This window comes from Vanessa tameamea, chromosome Z (assembly GCF_037043105.1).
Source record: "Vanessa tameamea isolate UH-Manoa-2023 chromosome Z, ilVanTame1 primary haplotype, whole genome shotgun sequence".
Classification (NCBI taxonomy): domain Eukaryota; kingdom Metazoa; phylum Arthropoda; class Insecta; order Lepidoptera; family Nymphalidae; genus Vanessa; species Vanessa tameamea.
Window position 1 is genome coordinate 4,114,966 of NC_087341.1, and position 19,864 is coordinate 4,134,829.

General features: G+C 31.2%; 1 protein-coding gene across 1 annotated transcript; it reads right to left on the reverse strand.

Annotated features, from left to right (window-relative positions):
• Positions 1-8,596: 8,596 nt before the first annotated feature.
• LOC113404176 (retinaldehyde-binding protein 1) lies at positions 8,597-18,046 on the reverse strand. Its single transcript, XM_026644998.2, has 6 exons — positions 17,817-18,046; positions 16,675-16,834; positions 16,159-16,220; positions 15,607-15,800; positions 11,763-11,879; positions 8,597-9,129 (listed from the first exon to the last, which is right to left on the reverse strand). Exons 1-6 carry the CDS (start codon positions 18,028-18,030, stop codon positions 8,869-8,871), a joined length of 1,008 nt encoding a protein of 335 aa, XP_026500783.2. The 5' UTR covers positions 18,031-18,046; the 3' UTR covers positions 8,597-8,868.
• Positions 18,047-19,864: the final 1,818 nt, after the last annotated feature.

Genomic DNA, 19,864 nt, shown 5'->3' on the forward strand with positions numbered 1-19,864 from the left:
ATTAGTTTTTAAATGTTGTTGCGGTTTTTTGTTCAATTAAATTGAATGACTATGGGATCATTTTTAAATGTGTCTTAGTGTGCCCTCAGTGACGGAGCAACTCGCACGACGGATCCGCCCTAAACGTGACAAGTACTTGAAGTGCTTGAAGCTGTCCGGGAATGCGATCGTTCGCGCACTAGATTCGGTTCAAATAATCTGGGTAGTAGCGTGCTCGGCGCTCCGTCACTCAGCACGCACAGTTAGTGTACCACGGAACTAACAAAACTTTATCTGTAACGAAACTTTATAATTTACCACTTACTGATGGTTATTAACAGATTCCAAATGTAAACCCCATAGTTGATGTAGTGATTGTTGTTATAATTTAAGGTAACTATAACCGAGGGTTAATTCACTTGTCAATTTAAAATATAATAATATTGTGGTGAAAAAAACTGTTTTACTTATCACAACTTCAATATCCCATTTCTTAGTGTATCCTTGGATGGTAAGGCGCCAGTGTTTTGTTTGTTCGCGGTCGGTTGAACTAATAATTTAACCATAACGAATTACAATGGCACCAAATAAAAAGAACCGGAAGGAAAACAACGTCTCTCTGAAATACTTCCGGCTTATCGTTCGTTTCGAAATATTTAATTTATTTACATCGTGTTTATTAATAAACATTATTTATTACAATGTATGTTCATGATATTTTTGTATTTATCATAATCTATTTTGTTTTAGTCTAAACGTAATATGATTTTTTGACTTTTTTTGATTTTGGAAAACTTACCTTTCGAACTATTTTTCTCTTATTCTAGGGATGTTCAGTTTCGATGAAAATTCATTTTTATGGTCAGCACGACATGATTATATGCCTAGGATTGGTTCCAGGATATGGAGAAAGGAACTCCTCAACGTTTAACAGCATAGACACGAAATTGCATGGGTACATAAAAGTTTGTTATAACTAACCTACCTTAGTTTTTTTACGATTCATTTTGTGTAAATAAAACAGTTGTTTTATATACCTCATTTACATTCGTTAGTAGTTAAAAGAGATTATAATTTGTTTAAAGAAAAAAATATTTTAGGGTACGTCTGACAAGCTTTTGCAATTATTCTTTATGAACAATTTTGACTATTGGCAAACATATCTCTTTATGTAAATGTTAGTAGTTTATTTCACCACGCTGCTAGTTGGTGATACAGTTTCTACCTTTAGGCCCCTAGCACATGGCGTATTTTAAACGCGCGTCGTCTGCGCCGTAGATGCTTATTTTTGCGTTTTTGTGGATTCGAACACGAGTAAAACGCGATACAAACGCATGTGAGCGCGTTCAAAACTCGTATGCAGTGTTGTCTAAATCGAAGTCATTGTACAACTGACGATGAGTTTATGACCAAAACGTTTAAGCTACGAGCGACTACCGCGCGTCTGTATCGATGTATCTATGTATGTACTTTCCGATCGCTCCATGCGCTGAGGTTACAAGGTTGCGTTCAAATCTCGTTTGAAACGCGTATACTCGCGTCATCTGCGCGTTTAAAATAAGCCATGTGCTAGGGGTTACCTTCGAGCACGTAAGCAATTATAAACACAAACTAAGCACGTCAATATGCTTGTCCGAAATTAACTTTCAATGAAATTGTAAACACAACAAAACATTTGACTAATCGCTAAGTACCGATGTCCAGGCACTATTAATACTAGTCCTGCACATGAACTCTTTCCGGAAGTGTCGGAGTTGTCGTCCCATCGGATTGTAAGAGTGACGGAATAGAGAGTGCACCTACGAGTCTGTTTGCGCACACACTTGTGCACTATAATATCTGCCGTGGCACAAAATGGGTCAGGAAGACATAATTATTATTATTACAATAGGTACCGATAGCCAGTAAATAAATAAATATATAAATATTGGACAACATCACGTACATTACTCTGATCCCAATGTAAGTAGCTAAAGCACTTGAGTTACGTAAAATCAGAAGTAACGATGGTACCACAAACACCCAGACCCAAGACAACATAGAAAACTAATGAACTTTTTCTACATCTACTCGGCCGAGAATCAAACCCGCGACCTCGGAGTGGGGTACCCATGAAAACCGGTGTACACACTACTCGACCACGGAGGTCGTAAATGTTTAGTAAAAGTTTCTATTAAAAGTTAATAATTAAAAAAATAAGATTTTTCAATGGTGAAATTATTTAACATCTACTTATATCAAATTCCTTTAACAAAGGTAATCTCTTGTCGTACAGTGTATATTATTACAGCTACCAAAATTACACAAAAATTATGTAACGTGTTATCGAAAAAGGATATCCATCGATTAATTATGAAATCGCTTCAATAATTCAACCCAATAGTATTTGAGATATCACCATAACAAGTTTCATTAATCTGATTTACAGTCACAACCTTGATTTGAGTTCTAGATAAAAACTATTCATGAATTTCTGTCTATTCATTGCGTTACATGGAATAACAAGTAATATCATATGTAATATGATATTTTTTTATAAAATAAACTTAAAAAAAAATTGTTTTTCTTTTTTTTGCTGTCTTTAGTCTTAGTCGCTTAACGCACACTAAGACATCGTGTAAGCACGGGCGTCACTATTACTAATGACAATAAAATTTAAACGTAGAACGTACCTTCGTGAATAGATCTATTCTGACTTAAAAGTTTTGCCCATAACGGATGCAAACCAGTACCATGTTTTAATTTTATAATAAGCATCAGGTTTCGGTAAGAACACTTAGCATACCGGATTGAAAAAGATAAAAAAAAAAAACAAGAATTTAAAATACTTTAAACAATTTACTAACAAACCAAAAATAGTTCTAACTTCGAATTTATCTAAATTCTTAACATAAATAAATCACCAAATCATACATATTGAAGTAAACTACTTACTCAGTTAAGCTTACAAGTCCAAAATAAAACACAACGGACACTTAACAATTTATAAGTCAGGCCAATATCGACCTTGCTGTCCGCGCCCATAAATAAAAATAATGGCGGTTTAATTCAGTTTCGCGCGCTTTTGTTTTTTTTTATTTGGTCCAGCCAGTTGTATGGATAAAGAAATCTCCTAAATTTATAGTTAATTAATTAAAAGGATAGTATATTAAGAATAAATTTACTTGGTGGTTTGGCATTGTGCAAGCCTATCTATAGGTAAAGGTAAGCCCGCCAAACAGCAATATTTTCTATTGCTATGTTCCGGTTTGAAGTCTTAGTGAACCAGTGTAACTATAGGCACAAGGGACATAACAACTACAGGCACAAGGTTGGAGGAACATTGAAGATATACGAAATGGTTAAAATTTCTCACGGCGCCTCTGTTTATGGACAGTGATTACCACTTATCAGGTTCCATTTGCATTCGTTCCATTTGCCATTGCAAAATTTGCAAAAAAAGGTAATTAAGAAACCGGATAGATAAGATCAAACTTATAAACCAGCTAAATCAAATGATCACTTGTAACACAAATATTTGATTGCACGTTTACGTAAAGTACACATATCAAGATCGCCTACATAATAATATCAGCACGTCACATTAAGCTCACGCAATATATTTGAGAAAAAAAATTACAAAACAGGGAAAGCGGTGAATGGTAAGTCGACGTTGTCAAGAGAGTAATTAATTATACGTGTTTATCTTAGCCGAGTAAGAACATTACAAACACTACGTGGAAATAATAAGAACTGATAAATGTTTAACAATTTCATAGCTATCGTCCGCCATATAGCTACATATTATATTGTTTTCAGGCTTTTTATGAATATTCAGTGATATTTATTAAAATAAAAAAATAAAAAATGTGTATACCTAAACATATTTTTAATTCTTTAACATGGCAATCTGTGTTAACACAATGAGCCATTGAAATGAAGTATCTCGATCTGTGTCTTGTTACCAGAAGGAATTCCTTTGAATCACTTTCATGTAGTGTCACCAAATATCATGGTAAGTGTAGAGACACTATGCCGTTTCAATCTGGAATGTGTACTACTTCCTGTGACCTTTAGTTTGAATGCCAGTTCTATAGATGTCATGTTTTGAAATCTTTCAAGAATATCTATGTTACTATTGCTAGCAGTACCTCACAGCTGGATTCCGTAAGTTTAAATTGGTTTAAGAATGATCTTGTAAATAGATATCACTTTGGCTTGATTTGTGACCTATCAGCCAGTACATTGATCTGAGTTTCGCAACCAACTGTTTACGCTTGGTCCAGATATGCTACCTCCAGGTAAGTCTTCGATCCAGATGCAAACCCAAATATCTGGCACCTTAAGCTTGAGGAATTCCTTCATAGTTAAGTCTTATTCCGGGACAAGTTTACCTTCTCAGGGTGAAGGTCACATGGACAGATTTTTCTTGGTTAACCCTAATACTCCATTTATCTAGCCACCCTCCCACTTCATGGATGTGAGATTGTATGTTCGCTGACCCTATAGACAAAAGGGCTGTTTCATCCGCATAGGGGGCAGTTATGGTATCAGCGTGCGTTTGAAGGTCTGCGGTAAAAAGAAAGTATAGGATAGGTCCTAGTAAAATTCCTTGTTATACTACTGGTGGAGAGAATTTCGTTTAAAGAAGTAACTTCATTGTTAAATTTCACCTCAAAACATCTACTGTGTAAGTACGATTGTTAAGTCAGGAAGAAGGAGCAAGGCAGCAGATTTTTAAGTCATAAGAGAAGTCCTTCATGTCAAACTCTGTCGAACGACGCGACTTATAGTATGCGTAATACGGTGTATCTGTTAAATAGTTCCATGTTGTTCTCGGAAACCAAAATGATGAAGAAGAATAACTTTCAGTAGACAGGGGCGCATCCTACTTAGCAATAAAAAAACCAACTAAAACATGTGGGCAAACTAAATCTTAACTTCTAGCAAAAGAAAAACAGCCTGCGATCTACAAATGACCAAAATCCTTCTCGTCCTTTGAAGAGAATGCTTGGAGCTTGTTCCAATATCGATTGTTGGAATGTGAGTGAATTTTACCTAAAACATGCAAGTTCAAACATGTAATTTAATATTCACGTACATTAACTACGGTGCTATCTCGGTCACCAGAAAAAATATTGCTGTTCATAATTATATTTCGATACTAATAACGTAGAATAATAAAGACGCATAGCGCATGTCTAATGAAGTGAGTTTAATTTCTCGCTTTCCAAATAAATACTAAAGACGACTTTCGATGGTCAACACCTATGTTTAACAATTTCTCGGCCAGGAATATACCGGCTGAAGTATATATGGTTCAGTTCAGTATGAGTTATTGAGTTTAGTGTATAGTCATTCGTTGTTAACGTATAAACATTTAAAAAAAAACTTATAATATAAAAAATGTTTCACACTGATGTTGCAAATACCGCTTCAATTAAAACACGATTGATTGCTATAATTGCGTGTAACCGAGGATTAATAATTTCAACTTGTTAAATTAAACACTGTTCGACATTATTTTAGTTTTAATTATAATTGATACAAATATATTTCTATGTCAAAATAAATTAAAATAATAATATTTACTAACAGTAAATGTCATTTATCTAAATAAATAAATTAATATCATAAATGCGAAACATTGAAAGGATGGAGAATAAAATCACTTCAGAAAGGCTAAACGGATCTGAATAAATGTCTGGTATGTATGATGGTCTGGAAAACAGGTTACATTTGGATCAAAGATCACCTATTAATGAATATTTTATTTGCTTTTGTGTAATATTAAGTGTATTTCGTTGGTGATTTATATATAAATAAATTAATTTGTTAAAATTTGATCGTGTCCGACAAAATTATGCCAAATGTCTTCGTGACATTATCACTGGATTTGAGCAAGTCCATCTGGATATGTACCTCACACTCATCGCGTATTTACTGCGAAATAGTAATGCTTAGTATTGTCGTGTTCAGCTTTAAAGGATGTGTTACTTTGGCTCGTAGCTACATCCTACAGGCACAAAGACATAAAGTCTTAGCTTTCAAGGTTAGTGGTGCATTTACGTTATTAGAGAGTAAATATTGCTCACAATGCCAATGTCTCTGGGCGGAACTGACCCACTTAGCAACAGGAGGCTTTTCCAATCTGCCTACTATGAAAAAATATGTCGTGGAATTATCTCCTAAACACTACTTAATATGTGATATTATTGGTTTGGATATAATTAAAGTAAGCAGCTGTTACTTTTAAATTTAAATTGTCAAATTATTTCATTCACAAAGAGAGACGATTATAACAAAAACTTTTTACTTTTTATATGTATATGAATATTTATCTAGAATTTTCGTGGAATTCATGATAAATATGCGTTTGAAAATAGACTATTAGTTAATTGAGATATAAGTGTTTGCTTCAATATTCATGGGTTTTTCACAACGTTGAAGCGCTGAGCCGTGAAAAATGTACTCATACTCACGTAAAGTTAAAACATAACAGTGCATTGTTGGCACAATTGTTGCTGCTAATTAAGACCTGTTTACAAAACATATCTTGACTTTCTGATTTCCATTCTCCCCTGTGACACTTAAACTTTTTTTATTAGATAGAAATAATTTTCAGTTGACAGCAGATTCGCCTTGACAATTCTCAATAACAATTCTTCACATCGAAAGTATCCTGGCGTTCGAAATTAAATAGGTGACATGGTTCAACTTGAATTTACTATTATATTTTATTAATAATTTAATACTTATACCCATTGTATGTATACGAGACGAAAATCCTTATTCGTTAATTAAATAATATAATAACATCAATCATTAATAAAATACGTAAAACAAAATCAGAACTATTTTGTGAACCATTAAACGTTTGGTTATATTTTCTTATTTTAGTCGAATGTTTTTCTTAAACAATCTCATCAACGATGCACTTATCATAGTCCCCTTTGTTTTTAAGACTATTTGGTTCGTTCAAAAACAATATCGGCCAGGTAAAGTAATAATGATGTTTAAGTGATTCAAGTAAAAGTAATAAAAAGTAGGTAATTTCATCATTTCGTGCAATTTCCTAGTGAACTGTGACCAGCATTCAGTCAAGTATTGCACGTTACTTCACCTAATATAATTTGATTTCAAATGTTAAATTCAAAGGTTGCTTAGTTGAGACGTAATTTTTTCATTTTAATAAAGTTGTTTTGTTAGGTTCGTGGATGGCCGAATTGGTCAAGTATGTAAAATACGTGAGTTTGAAAACAAAATCGGTGGTACAAATCCCGGCAACATTGAGTTTGTTTATTTAAATTGTTTTCATAATTCAGGTCTAAAATACATTGTGGAAACTTCCGCCAAAAAATAACAAGTGGAATACTTTCCAAGCCTTTTCTCACATTTTTTTTCATCATCATCATCCATTCATCCTTAGCAGCCTGTAAATTTCCCACTGTTGGGCTAAAGGCCTCCTCTCCCTTTGAGGAGAAGGTTTGGAGCATATTCCACCACGCTGCTCCAATGCGGGTTGGCGGAATACACATGTGGCAGAATTTCGTTGAAATTAGACACATGCAGGTTTCCTCACGATGTTTTCCTTCATCGCCGAGCACGAGATGAATTATAAACACAAATTAAGCACATGAAAATTCAGTGGTGCCTGCCTGGTTTTGAACCAGAAATCATCATTTAAGATGCACGCGTTCTAACCACAAGGTGAGTGAATTTACTCGTACTGTACTTAGTTCGCCTTAACATAATACGTTTTTAATGAATTATAAAATAGTTATACAATAAAGGTGATGAAATAACAGAAACGATTTATTTTAAAATTTTATTAATAACATGAAAATATAATAAGATATTTGTAGCGTCTTACACCAACTAAACAATTATGATGTTTCTTTCAATGAAACAAGTCGTTACTCTTTTATTCAATAATTAATATGACATTTAATATTTAATCATTTGATCTGTAGTAATTTAATCTTTAAATTATATATAAAAGTTTTGTCACATACCCTAAGATTATTTGAACGCTGAATGTTCAAAACACAAACGAATACATATCCACGATATCTTTTAAGTCATTTGGATATCAATATTAAAAATAACTACATTTTTGAAACAATGAAATTTTCCACAAATACAATCTTAAGATAATTAATATAAATTTTAAACGTATTTAACTACTATGAATTCGATACATCAAAACGATAATTGCAAAATAGATATTCTTATGATTTAACGTAACCGATGAAAAACGTGGCGTGTTCCTAACCAGAGAGACATTTCAATTTAATGATATTCGTATTTGTAAACGTTATTTCACAGTTCAGTTAAACAGCGAGCGTTCGTTCTGTCACAATTGATTTCTCATTAGATAGAAGAACACACAGCATTATAATTAATCACTAAAGGTAAAGTCGGTTATTATTTTCTTATTTTGGAATGAGAGCAACAAATTGTTATCTAGTTTTATCAAGCTGCCTATATTCGGTATTTTATTTTTTATAATTTTTTTATTTAAATTACAGCCGATTATTTCGAAATTATTATATTTAAATATTATTTTTAATGTGCTCTACGGAGTTACCTACAAATGTTGCTTAGGGAATGATCACATGAATAATCTTCTTACAATAAATGATAAAGACTGTTCAACGTTTATAAGTGAGGCCGTTACTGTACAAATTGCAAATTTAATAATCGTTACATTCTCTGCCTTTACCTAATTATACCATTACTTATTCTCAAACTCATGGTCGATGACGAATAAGAATACTCTTATCACTTGTAGCTACCACCAAACATGACTATTATTACAATATTAATATTTAGATCCTGTATTTTCTTAACCTATTTACAATACGTAAATGCTTAAAAGTTCTCCTTTATCTAAATCATAGATCACAGTTAATCTATTTCTAATTTTCTAAAGCTGCCTTCGACTGACACGCTGTCGCCTTTTATAATCTTCGATGGGTTTCGTGAAGATATTATTCCAGATGCGTTTATTATTTCCATCTCGTCTAGAGCGAGTAGCGTCTGTCTTTTCTCCATCATCAGATCTCTCGTGTATTTTATCATATCCTGTAAGGGTATGTGACCACCATAATTCGTTGGTAAGCAGGAAACATCTACTTCATTTTGGAGATTCTTGATATTTGTGTGGATCTAAAAACAATTGGGACTATTATTATGTGCATTAATAACGTGGCAGTCAAAATTCTACCTATTTTGTGTTCATCTGCACAGCATCCGTTGTTTTACTTTCCAAGTATTTATAAAATAATACGACAGTTCGCCGTTCAGCTAATATAATATATATTTCATTTATTACATCAACTCACATATTATAAGTTCATGTTTTTATTACCATGATTAAAATTGCAACATTCGGTTTGTGTAACAATAATAACGGTGGAAATGAAATTATCACCCAGAACTGAAATATTTAAATGAAAATTTCAATAAACACAAATACATACGAATGTATGTTACGTACATTTTTCTTTGTCATATTTCCAATTTTTTTATTGATACAGAAAAGCTCGTCAATAGCAAACAGGAAAAAAAGAAAAGGGTTTAACTAGTAATGGATAAACGAAAGAAAACGAAATGTGGCTATTTTAAATTAAACCATCTCAATATTTACTTTTAACACAAAATTAAATTCAAGTCAACACACAGTGTAACCTTCGGTATTTCTAAAGTCATTAAAAAAACACTATTTTATTAAATGGCGGTAGAGCGCAGCGCAAAACAGCAACATTTTGTAATCATTAATATGTTTCGGTTTAAAGGGTGAGTGAACACGTGTTATAAGTCATTCAGCGAGATTGGAGATTGACGATATAAAAGTGAAATATAAATATTAAATAAATATTGGACAACGTCACATACATTACTCTGATCCCAAAGTAAGTAGCTAAAGCACTTGTGTTATGGAAAATTATGAAGTTACGACGGTTCCACAAACACCCAGACTCAAGACAACATAGAAAACTAATGAACTTTATCTACATCGACTCGGCCGGTAAACGAACCCGGGACCTCGAAATGGCGTACCCATGAAAACCGGTGTACACAGTACTCGACCACGGAGGTCGTCGAAGTTAATATTTTATAATTCATAGAATGTCAATATTTATGGTCGGTGGGGTCCACGTATCATAGTTTACCTACATATTGAAAAAATACTATTTCATAATATCTGAAAGCTACTTCCTGAAGTCGACCTGACTCATCGTATCCGCATTGATAATAAAACGCGGTTATTATCATAAACATCGGACTATCATTACCGGCATACATTTGATTACCCTTTAATAGTGTGAAAACCAGGAAATGACAAATGGCAACCGTTTTACACAGCCAGGATACCCTTTAAGTGAAACTAATGAGAACGAACAAGTTTGACTTTAAAATAAAATAACAATATGGTGTACATTTTATGTCTTTAAACTTTCTATTTATTCTTATTATTTATATTTATTTAACCCATTATTAAATTGATGATATTGTAATCTAAATAACCAATTTATTTTAAGTTGTAAGAAATCGTTTTAACTTATTCTAATTGTTATAATTGTAATATTATTAATTTTTCCTACCATGTGATCATTTTTTACATTTTTGTCAAATTAGAACCAATTAAACAGGATGTATATATTAATCGTACATGTCGTGTTTGCTTTAATATAGTTGTACATTTAGAAAGTAATTAGTATGTAAATTAATAAATTGTATCATCAAAATGTAACAACTGCTAGCAAACCTAATTAAATAAATAAATAAATAAATTATTAAGCTTAAGACTCGAATAAATTTATAAGATCAGGAATGAACGAAACTATGTATTTGATACAATAATATTTGTTGAAATGAAATACTAGGAATACTTGTTATATTCTTGCGAGAGTTTATTACAAATAAATAATCAGTCTAGTGGGAAAATGAATTTCTTGTTGGTTCTTCTATTTTTATATATTTTTGTATTATTATTGTACTATGTTTTTGTTTAGATTAATTTTGTTATAAACATAATATAATTAATTTTAATTAATTACGTACACATTTATGAGTTTATTGTTTAGAAATATTCAGGGAGAATTGGAAGGAAAAAAAAGATTTCAATTTAGTGAAATAAAATGTCGGAAAAAAACAATTTTAAAATAAATTATAAATAAAAAGTAATTTAAACAATGAAACCTTATTTCACAATTAATAAAAATAAACTGACATTGAAAATTAATCTTAGCTCAACGTCCTTACATTGTGTGTCGAATAAGGATTTACTTATTTTTATTATTAAGATCGACATTACAAACCGACCACACCTACCTTGTTGAAGAATTGAAGAAATTATATAATAACGATTCAAATATTAAGACTACTTAAATGTGTAAATTATAGGTATATTGTAATTTTTCAATAACATCTTAACCTTTTTTTTAACGATGGTGTGTTTGAAATTAAATAATTGCTTCATTCAAATTAATTTATAATGTTAAAAAAACATGTATTATTTGAAATAATTAAATTTTACATTTTAAAATTTGTAATTATTTATTATTCTGATGTATTTTAAAAAATTGTAAAGTAAAAATGTAATTGTTTTGTTGTTTAATTTTGTAATTGTAGTAACACTAAATTTTTAGACTTGACTATTATTAAGGTCATTTATCGCAGTCGAGGTCAATGTATGATTTAATTCCTTGTAAACAAAACGAAACGCTTATATATTTCGTTTTTGTCTATCCGTCTATCACATACATATTATTTTTTAATAATTTTAATTGTCTTACGTGTAATCTTTCGTTCATTTTGGTGGAGACTTTGCTTATCGCAAAGTCAATGATGTACTTGAGGGCGACCGGAATATTGATGAGCTGGAACTCTTTATGACGCATTGGAATTGATTGCTGAAACAACATATTAATATGATATATATAATTTTTTTTTTGTAATTTTATAAATAGATTGTTAACTTAGAGTCTTAACTTTTAAACTTAATTATTATAATACGTTGTTACGTTTTCACGTCTTAATTAATCCGGTTGGGTAGTATAATCATCATGAAATTTTGTATATCAGTTATCAGAGGTATTGAAAAGCAAATAGAGTACCTACCCCCAATCTGCGAGTGAGCAGCGAGCGGTACGTAGTTCTAGATAATTCAATAAGATTGAATTATATTGATGTGAACATAATTAAAATTTATATGATTATTAATTTTCATTAATAAGTAGTTTTTTAAATATATTTAAGCTAGCGACTCATAAAAAAAACGAGTTAATATATACAACACAATAATATATTGAAATTCGGTTAAATTCTCTAAATTTATATTATTTTATCAAATTTTCAGAAGTGTTAAATCGTTTCTTTACAGACATTTGCGTCAATGATTGTTTTTTTTTATTCCTTGCATTCGTTGCGAATTCAAGAGTTTAATTCGAATAAATATAGTCTAATTTCATTTTGTTTAATTTTTTTACATTAATTTTATGAAAATATATTTTGACGTTTGGCATTGTACGCAACATTACTTCTCCGAATCGCGAGGCTCATTCTTTGAGTCAAGTAAGCACCAGCTCTTAGTTCACCAGAAGTGTAGATCGGTTTATAAGAAAAGGCTTGGTTACATTTTAATTAAAAAATTTAATTAATTAAAATAAATACTAGGAATCCCGTGACATTATACAACACCTAGGATTCAGTGATATTTTCGAAAACAACAATGCCTGCGTTCCATAGGATAATTTTGATCATATTCTTACTTGTCATATGCTACTGCTAACTAAGATATAGTCATCAAAATAACAACCAATGTACATTTTATACTATTAGCTTCAACAGAACTTTGCCCTGCACTTTAAGCCGCAAAGAATATGGATTACGATCTGGTTATATCTGCAATTTATATGTAATTTATAGCTAAACGCAGTTTTTCAGATTGATTAACGTTTATGTACATATTATTTATAAATATTTATTAATAGCCTAAATAATATTTCGAAAATGAAATTTTTAACATTAAAAGTATTGTTCAAATCGGTTTCGCATCTCTCAAGATTTGCTGATTAAAACAATAAACGATTTAGTTGAATCTAACTGCGATGCGCGGATAATGTTAGATCGCAGTAATCTGTTACATAATCGTGAAACTTTGTCAATAATAGGCTGCGTGAAGCAAGTTTTATTTAAATTGGACAATCAGCTCCTAAGGTATATATATAGATATATATATCTATATATATTTAAATAAAAATATGTGAATCAAAGCTCACATATAAAAATCCTTACACTTTATTTTTTCAAGTACTTAGTACGATTATTGTTCTGTACCTTATTTCCTGTCATTGGAATGTTCAGCAAGAGGTTTTTTTAACTTTCATTTCAAAAATATCAAGGCCTTTTCTGGTTCTATAAGTCGTTAAAAAACATTTTTACGAGTGACCTTGTGATCAAACTTCGATGTATTTATATATTCATGTTGCAATTTTTTGTTTGATATTTTACATAAAATTAATATAACCGATATGATTATTCGTCTATTATATATGTTTTTGAAATATTTGATTGTACATCGTACCTACTTTTTGTTGTATTGATGACGGGCTAAGAGATTTACCAATAGTAAGTTTTGATTACGGATGCTTATTTGTTTTTCGTCTATGGTTTGTCAATTTGTTTTTCGTCTATAGTTACTATCTGTTTCTTCTTCAGTTTAATTAAATAGTCTATAAACTTCCGCAGTAAGCAGACTATCTAACGCATACAGAATTAGTAAAATCGGATTCGTAGTTCCTCAGTACAATTAACGTGATTAACATTTAATTATTGAAAATCGCTATTGCATAATACCACCGCAACTTATGTACATAATACGGCTTCTGTCAATGTCAAACTGAACGTCGGCTTCACTTGTCAAAATCAGTACAATGATGTCGCTGTCTGTTCGAAAATTTAAAAAAAATGTTAGTATAATATATAAGGAATTATTCCGTATAGTATAAGTGCCACCGTTGACTACACAAATCATAAAAAAAAATAATGTTCCATCAATAATAAGCTTACATCAATACAACAATTTGTCTCACCGTATGGATTATTATTATTTCTGGTTTTAATTAGAATTATTTATCACTCTATAATCTGCACAGTTCGAATATAAAATTTCATATATGTATATGCAACCCAACACGGGCCACATTAGTGCCGATATATTCTAATTTAGCTGATACCCAAGAATTATAAATTGTTCTTAAATTTTTTTGTTGGTACGTTTTTTTAAACAAAACGCTTTGGGGATTCAAATACCTAAGAGATTTTTTTTTTAAATTATTATTTCTTTTAATGACCGTGCGATGTTTCCATATTTTAGCCACGCCCAACTAAACTAATTTTTATCTAAATTTACCTGGTGAGTGTATACTCATCATATTGCTTTTATGTATTTTATTAATTCTTATTTACTTTATCAACATAATAATAATCTCTTTATTCTGTTTGTTCCCGATTTTTAACTAATTAGATTTTCATAGAACGCAAAAATGACGCGACCTGTCACTAAGTTGTACTATGACATAGTAATTTAAAAAAAAATACAAACCCACCATTAAAGTATATATTATTTTTTGGATAACGCTAATAAATACATCGTATGCATATTATATTTGTAACAGTTTTAAGAGTTCAGTTTATGTTTTCTTTTCTATACATAAAATATTTGGGGAAACGTATTTCCAACAGAGCAGTAGTTTGTGAAATTATTACTTTTTCAGTACTATTAATTAAATAGACTTATTAAGTTAAGTTAGAAGAAGCTAGATGGCTGTTATCAGTCTTAGTCGCTTTTCTCTCGTTTTTAAAATATCTGGTTCAAAAGAGAAATTGCTATCAAAAATCATAATTCTGTTTGCTCATGGCAATCACTGCACTTTCTTGAAACATAGTCGGTTAAATATAATTTTTAAAGTTTATTTTAACCCTGAGACCAGCATTTATTAAATAATTTAATTCGATTGCATATTTATTTTATTGAATGCTATATTTATGCTATTAATAAATCACTTACAAATCTGGACAAAATTTATTTTAAAATTTTATATTTAAGCGTAAGCGCTGAATGAAAATTACACAAAACTTTACATTAATATTATAACTAACAATTGTGTAAAATCTTATTACGTGTTTAAGGTTAATTATTGTAAAAAAGCAATAAAAATGATGACCACTGGCTCTGCTGCAGATCTTCTCTCAAAGAGTGAAACGAGGTGAAGGTTGTACACTTATAAGGGAAAAGATGACATCGATTCATCTCGTCTCTCATCTTCAGGTCGTTTTAAGAACGAGTTTTTTCGAAAGCGTAATATCAATAATTAAATACATGAACCTTATAAGACATCGTGTCATAACTGAGGTATTCTTTTATGGTTTATTGCCCTGCAATCAATCGCAGCGTGTATTTTTAACACTATATTATGTTCAAATAGTTTGGAACAATATCAAAGATAAAACCAATGAACATTAAAATACGGTCGCTCGTGTATCGTTAGCCTGACAACGTGTATGCAATTTTTTTTATAATATTCTTAAAGACGTTGTTTAGGACGAAAATAAAAAAGTAAATTTGTTATTACTTACTTCACCCCACTTTATAAGCCGCGCAAAGTCTATGGGATTCCAAGTGGTCACGTGAGCAGTCGTCGATCCGTTACCATCGCCCACGTGAGTGAAACCGAAAATCTGGTCCGTCGGGTCTTCCATCAAGGTTTCATAAACTACAACATGAGCGCGGCACATGTCCCAACAGCCGAATTTCGACGCGTCGAATTTGCCTGCAGATATAATTATCCTAACGTTCTAAATGTATATTAAAAATTACAAAATATTATTAGACACGTGTATAACAAGATCTTTTAATATTAATCTTGAAAGACGCGATCTTACTTAACTACTTAACACTGTAACAAAGGATGTAACGCTATAGTTTCCGTGTGAAAGTCGTCAATAGTATTTATGTATGAATGAAAATGTGTAATGTCAAATGTTAAGTCACGCGTTAAGAATGTGTCAAAGTCAATAGCATCGCAGGTCGCAAATATAAATATCGCACGTGCTCTATCACAAGCAAAGCAAATCGTACAGCATATTATATAACAATTTATAGTCTAATGTCAATGTACTATATCTTACCCATGTTGTAAACGATGACCCGACGACCCTTGCTGTCTCGAAGCGGCGAAACAACTATGTACCTTGAAATTAAGTAATTATTTTGTAACGTCAAACAATTATGTCATCCACGTAAGTTGCATTTATATAACATGTTCGCAATGCTAAGAGTTCAAGGCTTCGCTTGGGAACTTTCAAATAACTGATGATACATATCTCCCACAGGTCTATATTTTAAGCACAACCGTTATACCTTAAGTTGTTAGTAATAGAGTCGATATTTGGTCGAAAAAGTTTTCCATGTTTGTGACCAACTATATGTCGTTTATAATTAAAAAGTATAAATTGGGCAAGTATCTTGCATAATACTTGCCTTGTTTTGTAACCATGTTAGTAGGATTATTTTTTTTTTGCACATTGAGGCCAATAACGTCTTTGATTACTATATTGGTACAATTGTTTTCTACTGTGTATTGTTCATGCTATTATGCTTACTAAGCTGTTTTATTAATAAGCCGACTGAATTTAAATATTTACCCATTACTAAGAATCTCCTTTATTTTCGGATCTTCACAGTCAATTTTAGTGAAAATGTTAGGATAAAACTTTCTTAAGTTCAAATATTTCAAGAGCGTCTGTTGAGCCATTGGTACGCTGTATTTCTTGTGACGAAGAAAACGTAGCAGGAATGATTCATCTGTAAAAAATGTATAAGTGAGCCAGCACACAAGGGACACAGCATCTTAGCTCCCAAGGTTGATGGCCCATCGGTGATGTATAGATTGGTTAATATATCTTACAGTGGCAATACCTAAAAACTGGTAAACATAAGGACATTTGTACGTTCGATAAAATAAAAAAAAGAAGATCAGCAATTTTACAAACGGCGTAAACGTATTCAGGGAATTTAATCCCAAAGCTTTATTTTTAATAAACAAGGTCTGGCATCCTTGACATATTATAAAGTCGCCTGGTCTTTAAAGTTTGTTGAACTGGCTTTATTACATACAAACAGTTTGCTTTTCTTTGTCCTTCTCGTGGATGTAAAGTTATCGTAATTGTCGTGTGTTAAGTTCTTTTTTTTAAATATAAAACCACGATCCGTTCCTTAAGATTTAAACCAGTTTGTTGGTGGGAAAGGTTTTCTTGCTTACACTTGTAAACTCTTTATTCGCGTGCTATTTATTTGTCGTATAAACTTTGGACAAATCCGGAACACCTAGACAGATGACAGCTTTAAACCGAATAACATAAATTGACACTAATATTCTTACGCTACTTATTGTGTACAAAACAATTTCAATATTTAAAACCTTTATATTACACGATATCATACAGTCTTAGCCACTGAAAAATATTTCATCAGGCATTTTTTGATTGTTATACGGGTTGGTAGAGCTTTGTACGAACCCTCCGAACCTCTTACTCGCTTATCAGTTTTGTTATGTTCCGGCTTTCAAGATAAGTCAGCCAGTGTAAGTACAGTCACAAGGAACTTGATAGTTCTCAAGGTTGGTGCATTGGCGAAGTAAAGAAAGTTTAATATTTCTTATTGCGACAGTTTACGTGTACGGTTATAATCATACAATCATAGGTATACGTTCAGTCCACCTACCTATAAATAAAAAAATATCCCATACGTGCGTCCTTCACAGTAGAACTAAGTAGGTAATACTTGCCTTGTCTAACATTTTTAATGTCATTATTCTTTTGTATCCAATCGCGCATAATTCGTATAGCTTGTTCCTTAGTTGCTGGAGTTTCTCTGAGTTCTCTTGCCGCTACTGCTGCTATGTTTCTAATGGACCGGCCCACGCGCTCATCTTTCTCACAGATATCGTTGTTGGCGGTCCACGTAGTGCTTACGTTGAGCAGGACGTGTGCGGTCGTCATTTTTTATTTTTTACCTGAGAACGAAATATTTTAAATTAATTGTAGTCTAGATTATTTTAGGAATTAGTAAAATTTATAGCCTTCTAACTTGAAGAACTTTTCATATGTTTTTATGAACACGATTTTCTATATTGAAATATTATTTTCTATATTGTCACTAAAACTGAATCAACATGAGACACAAATTGTGTTTGGTTAGGAATAGCAATAGGTATTATCATTTGCGTAGTTTATTTCATATTCGAAGTCAAGGTCTCTGCCGTAGCCTAAATCAGAGTATAGGTTTACAGCCAAGGCTCACATAACGGATAATTACAAGGCAATACTGCTTAACATTGATCGATTAAATGTTAAGCCTTCCATTCACTATTTGTGAGTATACTTTACGTTAAAATGCTTAAATGTTAGGATTCTCATGTGTCTAGGAACAACAAGAAAAATACTAGAAATAAATATATGTTACTAAATGTCACATGAAGAAGTTCTATCTTCCCGCCAAATCAGAGAACGACAACATCAAATTATTCTTATTAAATGTCAACAATATGTTTTGTAAAAATCGATGTAACTTGTCTTAGATAAAATAGTTAGCTTATTTAATTTTTTATTAATGAGTTCATTAAACTGAGATCAAGGGAGCAGGGTAGAAATCCTAGTTAATATCTGCCTATAAAAATGATACACTACCTATTTTTATAATAATATTGCGCTTTTTTCCTTTGGCCTACATATTTTTATAAAAGCAATAAAAGTTCATCCTAATCAAAGAAGGAATAACGATAAACAAACTGTTGATTTACGAAATCCATACGATTTGCTAATAGCTATTAGTTTCTTGATTAATATACACAACTATTTCACTTAGCAACTTTTGTCTACTTTAATTTTATTTACAAAGTTCAGACATTTCGTTGACATTCAAATCGCCATTTTTTTCGCAAATCAATAATTAATATTATCTATACTTATAAATACGCGTATAACAGTTCATAGAGCTGTGACGATGTTAGTTTAAATTATAATTAAGAATTAGATTATTGATTTTGAGGATAAAATTTGAACGAGTTCAGATTTTTTTTTTGGTTGTTAACCAATTTCTTATTTAAAGTAATTTATCTATTGTAATAAAAGTTTTTATATGAAGTTTTATTTTATTTTTAAAGAATAAAAAATGTTAATAAAGTTATTTATTTAAACATAAATCTGATAATAATATCTGTCTAAATTAAATTAAAACAATTAACTATATATAGGAATTAAACTAAAAAAAAATGATTATATAAATAAATAAAACAATGATATATAAACGAGTAAAAGGCGAAACAATAAAATAAATTTAAAAATTATTGCCATGAATTATTTAAATGATCTAATTTTCGAAAAAACTTTTTTATAAGAGTTGACAACAAAGATGAATTACAATTCGGTTATAAAGTAAAAGCCTCTAAACATCTCACTGCTGAGCTAAGTCTAAGTATCCTTTGAAGAGAAGGTTTTTAGGTTATTCCATCACGCTGCTCCAAAACAGGTCCGTGGATACACGTCTGGCAGAATTTAATTGAAATTATACAAATGCAGGTTTCCTCGATGTTAACTTTTATTATCGAACACAAGATGAATTTTAAACATACATTAAGTACATAAAAGTTGGGTTTGAACCCGCAGTCATCGATTTTAAGATGCACGCGTTCCTACCACTGGACAATGGACTGGACTCGGCTCGGATACTTCGGCTACATTCATTTTAATTGCAATTACATTTTTAATTTTAATTACAGTAATGGTAATTACATTGTTGTTTACAGGAACTTGAATTGTTTGTTGTCCGTACGAG

Coding starts and splice junctions, on each gene's coding strand:
- LOC113404176 (XM_026644998.2), bottom strand. CDS start 18,030: ATGACGACCGCACACGTCCTGCTCAACGTAAGCACTACGTGGACCGCC. Junction 15,801..16,158: donor GGTCATCGTTTACAACATGG/GTAAGATATAGT, acceptor TTATATCTGCAG/GCAAATTCGACGCGTCGAAA. Junction 9,130..11,762: donor AAATGAACGAAAGATTACAC/GTAAGACAATTA, acceptor AATTGTTTTTAG/ATCCACACAAATATCAAGAA.